Source organism: Alligator sinensis, unplaced genomic scaffold (genome assembly GCF_000455745.1).
Source record: "Alligator sinensis unplaced genomic scaffold, ASM45574v1 scaffold773_1, whole genome shotgun sequence".
Taxonomy (NCBI): domain Eukaryota; kingdom Metazoa; phylum Chordata; order Crocodylia; family Alligatoridae; genus Alligator; species Alligator sinensis.
The window spans coordinates 107,564-118,253 of NW_005842403.1; the positions used below are offsets into that span (position 1 = coordinate 107,564).

General features: G+C 53.9%; 1 protein-coding gene across 1 annotated transcript in view; it reads left to right on the forward strand.

Moving 5' to 3' along the window:
• The window catches only part of FZD9 (frizzled class receptor 9), a gene marked incomplete at its 5' end in the record, with an annotated part of 2,143 nt that extends 1,351 nt beyond the window's left edge, over positions 1–792 (forward strand). The window contains 1 exon segment of the mRNA XM_025211371.1: positions 1–792. This exon segment is cut by the window's left edge and continues 30 nt beyond it. Within this exon segment, the coding sequence (XP_025067156.1) occupies positions 1–267 (267 nt within the window).
• Between the last annotated feature and the right edge of the window lie 9,898 nt (positions 793–10,690).

A 10,690-nucleotide genomic window follows, 5' to 3' on the forward strand; every position in this document is an offset into this window, starting at 1 on the left:
GAAGCCTCTGTGCCCACCGTGGCAGTCTTTATGCTAAAGATTTTTATGTCGCTGGTGGTGGGGATCACCAGTGGCGTCTGGGTGTGGAGCTCCAAGACTCTGCAGACCTGGCAGAGCCTGTGCAACAGAAAACTTGGGATGAGGACTAGGGGGAAGCCATGCAGCGGGGTCACTTGCACGGGGGCGCACTGCCATTACAAAGCCCCAACAGTCATGCTACACATGACCAAGACAGATCCTTACCTGGACAATCCAACACATGTCTAGCACAGGGTCTCTCTCTGGCAAGCCGCAGGGAGTCTGTCACGAGTAAGGGACTAGGAGGGAATGGAGTGGGCCTCCTGGGACTGCTGAGTGCACGCCCAGCTGTTTGGGTCAGGAGCCTCTCAGCTGCAGGACAGGGTTAACCGGCAACAAGCTGTTCACACAAGAGGTGAATGGAAGAGCCAGGGGGGAAAGGAGGGCGAGAGGAGCTGAGAGTACTGCAAGGGGGTGAGTGCAAGCTGGTTTGTGGGATACGAGGTCTGTGGGACCTGAAGGGAACTTCCAGGCAGTGAGTCAAGGCCCAGGGGCTGATACCTGCTCAGACTGAACAAGTAGCTGCTTTTCCTTGAGATTGTCTCGTTGCTGTTGCCAAATTCAGTGACTGTTTTCATGCTTTCTTTGAGGGGCAGGAGGGAAATAATCCAGTTCGTGTTTATTTAATTCTGTAATTTATTTTAGAAAAAAATTTTTTTAATCATTAGCTGCAAGGAATGGAAAAAACAATAAACCCTGGATGTGCTATTTCAACTGAGCCTGGCACTGTTTGGAGGAAGTGGAGGGGTTAAAGCAGCTGCAGAGGGGATATTTGTACTCTTTAGCCCAACCAGAGCTGGGATGGGAGAGGGGTTAGGCAGGCAGGGGGTCTGCACCAGCTGAGCTCTGAATGGGGTTAAGGAAGGGCATTGGCAGGTTGGGAACACAGGGGTGTTTGGCACCCTGGCCACCCACTCTGAAGGAATGGCATGCAGTCGGCTCTGCCCACAAGGTAATGTGGTCTGATGGGCAGTGGTGTCAGCAGGACCGGAGGGTGACTGTTGTGCTGATGTCAAGAGGAACTAGCGGTGCTGTCGGGGAGGTGGGGAGGGGGCAAGTGCTGGGCATGTTTCCCCCCTGCCCCATGCATGCACCACCTGGCCTGGCACCCATGCTCTGACATGCGGCTCTGCTTGTAGCACAGGCTCAAGTCCGCACACAACTCTGCTGACCTGACCTGCAGTCCTCCCTGTGCTGGGCTTTCCCGTGAGCTCTGCATCCCTCACTGCACCCCTTCCCCCAGTGCCACATGCTCTCTCAGACTTGGCTGCCCCCAAACACTTACTGATCAAGTCCCAAGGCTGACAGAGGGACTTGCACATCAGCTGTCTGCTCACAGCTCGTATGTCCTCCACTCCTAGCCAGCACAGAGGGGGGTTGTTTCTCAGACAGGGGTCTCTGCCCACCCTCTTTCCTTAATGTCTTGCTGGGGTCCCCTCAGCCACAGCCAAAGCCAACAGGTGCCCCTCATGGCTGGCTAATGGATCCCAGTAACAAGTTCCCCCCAAGCCCAGCAGCTTCTCAGATGGACATTATTTTTGCAGCAGCCAGCGAGCGCTGGTGACTGAATGCACGTGCTCCCCGGAGAGTTCCCGCAGCTGCCAGCCAATGAGAAACAGGCCTCTGTGTGTAAGTTGGTCAGACTTGGGAAGCGAGTGTGTGTGTGTGGGTGTGTGTGTGTGGAGGGGGGGAATGCAGGGACGGTCTGACTCCAGGATTATTTATTTTGTAGTGCAGTTCATGCCTCCAGGAGCCAGACTCAGCTGTGCAGTTCCCTGGAGGAGGTTCCCTTTCCCCCTCGCCTTGGCCAGAGTAGCTGCGTGGCTCCCCAGTGCTAGTTTTGGCACCCTGCTCCCTCAGCCCCCTCCCTCCCCCTGCCGCAGGAGGCAGGTTTTCATGCTTAATGTCAGGCTAATGCATAATCTTTTCCATTTGCTCTCCGTAGGTGATTTGTGTTGGTACCTTGCTCTGTCGGCACTCAGTGCCAGGCGCAGAAACACGCTGGGGAGAGCCAAGGGCCTTAGGACTTTGATAGCCAGAGGGAAGCAAGTCACTGTCAAGGCCCAACTGAGCCAGGACAAGGACTCAACTCCAGGGGAGGGGGCGAAGAGCATTCCTCAGTGCCTGGGAAGCCTGTAGGGGCAGAGGGAATGGGACTCTGAGGGATTCGGGGCTGAATGGATAGCAAGTTGTCCCTGGGCTTGAGTCTGGAGAAGTCTGAGCTGTGAGGCCGGAATGGAGAGTGAGGCTCTGGGTCAAGGGGTCCCAGTCCTGCTCTCAACTTTGTGCTGTGTACAGGCCTGAGGTGTGGGTAATGGAAACTTGTGCAGCTTTATTTGTCCTCCGATCCAGTTACAATCCCGTCTTGGCTTCCCTATTGTCCAGAGAGAAACTCAACCTTCAGCTGGTGCAAATGGGCTTCCGAGGGAGGGAGGGAGGGAGCGAGCTTTCTGCAGTGAGGCTTGCGAAGGGGAGCTGGCTTCTAGTGGCACGTGGAGAATTTGCTGCATAAATATCTGCATGCATATGTGCATGTGTGTGTGCCCCTGCATGTCTCTGGCAAGTAGCTTGCTTGGACGAGTGGCATGGTGTGTGGGTGTGTGTATCAGTGCATTCAGAGATGCATGTCTTAAAGTGTGTGCATGCAACTGCATAAGCAAATATATGTGTTTGAGCATTGTGTCTGAGTGCCTGCAGGGGCCTGACTGACGTGGTGCCACTGAAACTGTGGGTCACTGGGCCTGTCCTGTGTGTGTGTGTGTGGGTATGTGTGTGTACGCGCGTGTGTGTTCTACCTGTGGGCTGTACCCATGCTGCGTATGTTCAAGTGCATTGCACAGGAACATTCCTTCTTGTGCCTATTCTGTTCAGCTGCTGACTATTGCCTGAACACTCATTCACTTAAAGGGCATTGGATCTTCTGCTTGGGATGTTCAGTGAAGTGAGAGAGAACAGGATCGGTCCCTGAGATGAACCCCCTCACATCTGTTTCAGAAAAGAACCGGGGTTGCTCTCAAGCTATAACGGAACAGCAAAACCTTATTCTTGCCCTGTCCTGCAGCATGGAGTAAGCCTAGATGGCAAAATCATGCACTATGTTGAAGGTGACCTGCAGAGGAGAGTGTCCAGCTGGGTCAGGCCCTTTTACTTCCATCTGGCAAACAAAAGGACTGTTTGCCCAGTGAGGCGTCCTCTGCTTTGGGCCGGTCCTTGTACCCCTCTCACCCCTTCCCCAGAGCAACTAGAGACTCAAAAGTGTGATGCCTGAGCAGCTGGGAGGGGACATCTCTTGGTGGCACTGCCTAAAGCTCTGGGCTGTTTATTTCTGTTAATTCCCATCTTTCTCCAGTTTCTCCTCTAATAAACTCTTGGGAGAAAGGATATCTCTGTTAAAGACCCAGCATTTCTGCTTCATCTACTTGGGTCCTGTACCCTTAGGAAGCCATCCAGCAAAGCCAGACTGACATCCCAATTCCCCCAGTCGGGCATAGGGGTGTGTGTGGCCAATTTATTTAGACAAATCTTCCCATCACCTTTATATAAAAGGAGACGGCAAACTCATCAGCCTCCACAGTGAGTTGCTTTTGACTGTCTTAGCCATGCTAGCAGAGATGCGCCATGCAGGGGTGCAGATGGGTTCTGCAGGGAGTGCCCAGGCCCATGGTGGTGGCAATAGGCCTGGGAGGGGTGGTAGATCAGATACAGGGGTAGGTCAGAGCTGAGGGGATCAAGGTGTGACCAGCCTCTGTGAGCAGCACCAGCTAACATGGGCCATGTTAGTGCCCCAGTAATGAAAAAGTTGCTCAGATCTGCCCCTGGAGGAGAAGGACAGACCCTGGACCTGGGCATGCTTCTGCTGCTGGCCTGCAAAGGCAGAGGAGCTGGGGCAGATCCTGAGCCTTTGGCCCCATGTCCAGGTCAGCCCAAATGGTTACCACTTCTGTCTCTACCTTCTGGCTGTGTGGGGGGCAGCTGGCTCTGTGGGTGCCCTCTTCTTGCATTAACTCTAGTGGGGGATGCTGCAGTCAGACTGGAGGGCTGTGGGGGGAAGTGAGCCTGCTCCTAAGCATCCCTCAGCACCCATGGGTTCACCCTGGGAGCTCCTCTTCCCCCTCTGGTAACTGCTTCCCTTGCCTTCTCCCTGTCCTGTGATGTCTGAGCCCTGCTGCTGGACAGGGAGAAAGTTGCCCCATGAACACTGGCTGGGGGGAGCCCTTGTGCACATGCTACAACCAGAAGGACATGGGCAGGTTTGTTAGGAGGCTGAGGGCTCCTTTGGCAGCTTGTGCTGTCCTGTAGGATGGAGCTAGTGCCCCAGGGTCACTGACAGACCATCTTGACCAGCCTCTCTAATACAGAGAGGTAGGTCAGTGGCTGCAGGGGTAGCAGGTCATTTGAGAGCAGGGGTTGTTGCATCCATCTGGCTGGACAGGGCGCGCCAATGTTTCCCTGCCTGCCTGCCTTGAGAGCTGATAAAGGACCTCAGTCAGACACCAACCCCAAAGAACCACAAGACTGCCAGTGCCTCTAGCGTTGCTACTTGCCAGGCCTGGGAGATGCTCCTGCAGAGCTGCCTCCTGCTCACCCCACTGAGAATCTGAGATGCTCCCAAATGATTTCACAGGCACTGTCCTCATCCCTCTCCATAAGGCAAAGTGTCTGAAAGCAGACTCTGGAAATCACCAGGAAATTCCCCTCCCACCTACTCCTGGTCCCATTCCAGGATGAATCTTCCTGGGACACTTCCAACAACACCTGTCTAGTGTGCTTGGCTCTGGAGCAGAGGGTTGCTAGAGCACCCTGGGCCATTGTCCTTCTGCCAGCTCCAGGAAGAGGCACCGGAGTGCTGCCAGCTGCAAACGTGGCTGTTTGCTGAACTAATGAGGACCGTTTATTGCCTCAATAGCACGGTGCTGCCGCAATGCCCCAGCTGTCCACGCAAGTCAGCTATTTCCAGGAGCCTGTCCCAGGCCGACCCGGCTGGTGGAGCTGGCTTGTACTGCAGGCCTCTCAGACTGGGACAGGTGCCAAGATGGGTCATGTGCCCACATGCTGAGTGCCAGGTTGATGCAGGGCTTGGCTGGGCAGCACACACCTGCCCTGATAATCTCTCATCACCTGCCTGAGGGAAGGTACTGCAGCTTGTCCCATGTGAAACCTCCCGATGGCTGGAGTTTCCATACCTGGGTGCACAGGGGTGCAGCAACAGATATTCTTGCTTCAGGTAGAATGAGAGAGGGAACGATGCACTTAGCTGCTGCCAAGATCACCCTGTAGCTTTAACTGGCACCCCAAAGCTAACAGGGGGGCTGTGCCCCCTGAGCTAAGGGAACAGTAAAATCTTTTTCAATAGGATGCACAGTGCTGACCAGAGACACTGCTGAGATATGGGGATTCCCTTATAATGGATAATGTTGCAAATGTGAGAACTGGGAAATGAACTCTGAGGATTAGGAAATGCGGTCTTTTATTTTATAGCTGTATTTCATAACTGTTAATAAGAAGGCTTAGGGAAGGAGGGCTCATTTAACAGTCTATGTTGTCTCATGAATCCCATAGGCACAGTGCCATCAACTTTGTTGGGGATTCATAGTTTCATAGTTGGTAGGGTCAGAAGGGACCTGAGCAGATCATCAAGTCCAACCCCCTACCATGGGCAGGAAAAAGTACTGGGGTCAAACGACCCCGGCAAGGTGATTGTCTAGCCTCCTTCTGAAGACCCCCTGGGTAGGGGCGAGCATCACTTCGCTTGGAAGTTGGTCCCAGATCCTAGCCGCCCTGACTGTGAAGAATTGCTTCCTGATATCTAGCCTGAATCTATCCTCTGCCAACTTGTGGCTGTTATTCCTTGTTACTCCTGGTAGTGCTGGGGGGAACAGGGACTCTCCCAATGCCTGCTGGTCCCCCTTGGCCAGTTTGTAGACAGCCACCAGATCCACACTCAGCCTTCTTTTGTGGAGGCTGAACAGGTTCAGGTCCCCATAGCCTCTCCTCATAGGGCCTACCCTGCTGCCACCTGACCATGTGAGTGGCCCTCCTCTGGACCCTCTCGATGCTGTCCACATTCCTCCTGAAGTGCGGCGCCCAGAACTGGACGCAGTACTCCAACTGCGGCCTGGCCAGTGTCGCATAGAGGGATCACCTCCTTGGACCTGCTTGTGATGCATCTGTGGATGCATGACAAGGTGTGGTTGGCCTTCCTGACCGCGTCTGCACATTGGCGGCCCATGTTCATTTTGGCATCAATAATGACTCCAAGATCCTTTTCTGCCTCTGCACTGACAAGATGGGAGTTCCCCAGCCTGTAGGTATGCCGCTGGTTCTTCCTCCCCAGGTGCAACACCTTGCACTTGTCAGTATTGAAACCCATCCTGTTCTCATCTGCCCACCCCTGTAACCTGTCCAGATCAAGATGTAGCCTTTCCCTGTCCTCCAGCGTGCCCACTTCTCCCCACATCTTAGTGTCATCTGAGAATTTGAATTTGCTTTTCATCCCCTCGTCCAAGTTGCTGATGAAGCTGTTGAGCAGTGTGGGCCCGAGGACCGAGCCCTGGGGGACCCCACTGCCCACATCTCTCCAGGTTGAAAAAGACCCGTCCACCACCACTCTCTGGGTGCAGCCCCCCAGCCAAGTTGCAACCCATCTGACTGTGTAGGCATCGACGCTACAGTAGCCTAATTTTTTAATGAGAATGGGGTGAGTGGGGTGCCTCACTTTCCTCCTGCTCTGTGAAGATCTTTCCTAGCAGCAGTGCCTGAAGGGGAGCATGTCCCCTCATGCCACTGTGCAGTGTGTAGGGGGAGAATGCACCTATGAGACCCGTCTGAGGCAATGCCTGCCAGGGTGCACACACTCTGAGGGCACACAGGCAGGTGCTGATTGTGCCTCAGAGATCAGTGAATCCCTGACTCCCCTGGCTTGATCACCTGTGCCCTTCCTGCCATGCCAGCCATAAGAGGATCTCAGCCCAGCCCACTGTGTGAGGAGAAGGGCCCACTGTAGGACCATCCTGGTCCCAGCTCCCCATGCATGGCTCTCTACACCACACGTGGTACAGCGCCACAGCAACACTTCATGCAAATCAGGTCATGAATTAATTTACATCCATTTCAGTTTAAGCACAAGCCAAGCTGCTTAATGTCCACATAACTGGTCTGAGCTATTCCACATCTAGGAGGAGGGAAGACCTCTGCACTGGAGGGGGCAACTGTACAGGCTGGCTGTGGGGAGAGGTGCATGCAGAGCATGGGGGCAGGAGCTGCAGGGGCTCAGGAGGCAGGGGTGTGCCAGGAGTCCCTCCCTGCAGGAAGGGAATGTACCGGGGGAGGAAAAAGACTGCCAGTACCTTTGCCTATGCTTAGGGATGAACTCTGTGGGTTACAGGGCCAGGGTGGAGAATAAGCTGTACCCACTGGGACCCAGTGGGCAGCCAGAGACACTGTGAGGTGCAAGGCCTGAGGGCTAGCAGGGGGTAATTCCCCAGCCTTTTCACAGAATTCACAAGAAGCTGGTTAGGCAAGGGCAACCAATGCGTAAGAAGGGATTACCAGCCAGACCCCCACAGGGGTGCAGGCAGAGGGAGTGGGGAAGGGATCTTAGGCTGCAGACAACGGACCGGAATTGGTGAGCAAGACTTCAAGCATCCCATGAAAGGCCATTTCCATCCCTTCTTGAGTTGTGAATGGAGACCCTAGAAAGTCTCCCTCCATCCCAAGCTTCTGTAGCCCACCAAGTCGCTCTGAACACACTGGTTAAATTTAATGGAGCTCATTAGCCAAATATGAGTCCCTGGGTTAGGAGTTTGGGTCCAACTTCTGAACAGTTCCAGTGTGCTCATGAAAAGGAAGCAGAGGACATGAAAGGCCTGTGGGACAAGCCCCAAAATGGCAACAACTCTCCTGAGCCTCCACCAAGAGACAGACTCACCAGCTCTAGGAGTGCAGAGAGAGGCTGTGTGAGCTTGGCATAGGAGGTGCTGTCAAAGGGAAAACCAGGGACAGCTGAGGCTCGTTCCTGAAGGAAATGCAATGTGAAGGGTCCAGACACAGCCCAATTACAGATCCTACAACTGAGACAGCAAGTGAGCTCAGCACTCCAGCACCCACGTCCTGAATGGAGGACCTCCGTTTCAGCAGTGTGTGATCCTACTTTGCGTCCCTCCCAACCACAGACTGTGAGAAAACCTTAGTGGTGCAGCTATGACTGTTAGACTGAACAGTAGGAAAACCTGAGAAGGGTAGGACAGTTCTTGAGGTTGTTTTCTAAACCCAGTACCTTTTAATTAATAAAAGTTCCCGAGGAAGATGTAGCTATTTGCTTGTACTATATATTTATAGCATAGCAGTATAGGGTGCCTGGCAGCTTGTGATCCTGGTAAACAAAACAGATGGCACTGGAGCACAAGCTGTGTTGGCATTTGTACTTTGTAGTGCTTTTTTTCTTTAGTCAATACCTCCTGTACAAGCCAGACCATGACTCTGTAAGCATGGAAACCTGATTTAACTGGAGTCCTGCAATCAGGTTTCCAACAAGGCAAAATCTGCAGCAAGCAGATGAGAGCTGGATATTCAGCTCTCTGTATGAGACAGACTTGGTACACAGCAGGGAACAAAGAGAAAAGCAACAGGTTTTCTTAAAGTTAAGAGTGAAATAAAATAGATGAGCTCAACAGGCCTTGCTGGAAGTATGAGACCTAGCGACAAGGATTTTTCAGGTGTAGAGCCTGTGGCAGAGGAGGGAACAGTTAGGGTTGTTGGGACAGCCCCTCTAGGAGCGATGAGGAGAGAGGCATATCACCAGAAATGCCCTAATTAAGAGATCTGTACAGATGTGCTGGGAGGGACATGATAGGCAGTAGAGCGGTCCACCAGCTAAAGCAGTGGCTGGGAGGCTGGAAGACCTGGGCTCTATTCTTGACTCTGCCACTGTCTTGCTGTGTGACCTTGGACATGTCATGTGCTGCCCCTATTTCCCTTCTCATCCTGCATCTGTCTAATCTATGCAGACTGTACACACCTCTGTCTTTAACTGTGTGCTTGTTCAGTACCTGACACATGGGACCACTAATAATTCCTGGGCTTATCCAGTGCCCTGGAGAGCAGACTGCTGGCAGCAATCCTGATTAACAGCCTCCCAGCATTGCTGTTCAGCTCACAGAGCTAGAAGGGACAACTCAGGTCACTGCACACAGTCCCCTCCTGTTGCAGGTGGCTGTGTCTTATAATCCTAGTTGGTAGGGCAGGGTTGGAAGGGACCTGAGCAGGTCATCAAGTTCAACCCCCTGCCACGGCAGGAAAGAGTACTGGGGTCAAACGACCCTGGCAAGGTGTCCTGTTCATAAACTGGTCAAGTTTTATCTTAATACCAGCTTGGTTTCTTGCTCCCACTGGGAGTCTGACCCAGACCCTCGCTGCTCTCAGGGCTGGGAACCTTCTGCTAATTTCCTGATTAAATGTATCCCTGGCTGGTGGGAGTCCTCCAGAGCCAGAACACCAGCATCAGCACCAACCTTCTTCCTTGGCTGAGGTGGGAGCTGCTATGGGGTGACCTATTCACTCCCAAGAGACATGGCTGTATGCACAGGTAGGCAGGGAAAAGCAGGGGGAGTCTTGCTAGCTGCATTTCCAAAGCTGTTCCCAGCATCAGCAGGGCTGACAGCAGGTCCAGAGCCAGCCTCTGAAGTCCTGGTCAGAGACTAACACACCTGAGCAGAAGGGCTGGCAGCTGAGCAGCATCCACACGTAGCTTTGCCCCACAGTACACAGGATGGGCGAGGAGCAGGGAGGTCACTGCATGTGCAGGAAGGCAGGCTGCCAGGGACCCTGCAGAGCAGGGTGAGAACCACCATGGTAGCTGTAACCCTTGCGAGCAGTATGGGGCTCTTAGGTCCACATGCCATAGAGATGCAGAGCCAGCTGCACTTGATGCAAGCTGCCTGCCAGGCAAGGGCCAGAACTCCAGCTCTTCCTGCCCTGGGAAGCTGGTACCTTGGCTGGGGTAGGAAGGCTGGGGTTGGGGCCTAGGCAGGGACAGTGTATCCCTATGCTGGGTGTTGGCACGGGGGTGCCCAGGTTGAGTGGGAGCTGGGCTGGTGCCCAGGCAGGGGCAGCGGGTGAACCCTGCAGCAGGAGCAACCTTCCTGTAGAAACATCTGCTGTGCTTATGAATGGCCCGTTGTGCTCTCACCACAAGTGTGTGCCCCTCCTCTCCCCCTGCCGATTCTGCCCAGCCTGCTAGCAGCCTGCTTCCCAGCTCCCTGCAGCTCTTACAGCTCCTGATGCTGCAAGGAGCCCCTGATGAGTGGGCCGATGTGCCTTCTGCAGGGTCTGACCCACTGGATACTTCCTGGGGGCAGAGCAGACCCAGTTAGCCTAGCGCAGGGTCCTGAACACAGCCCCTGTCTCCTCTCACTCCTGCTAACTGTCTTGAGATCTGCTTGTAGCAACAGGCCAGATGTGCTTCCTTGGGCCTGCTGGCTCCATCCTTGTCCTGCCCCCCATCTAAGCTCTGTAGCTTCATACAGCTTCATACACATGGCCTGTCTCTGTTCCCCCTTGCAAGGGGAAACAATGCTGAAGACGGTAACTGGAACACCCTGACTCTGGAGCAGGA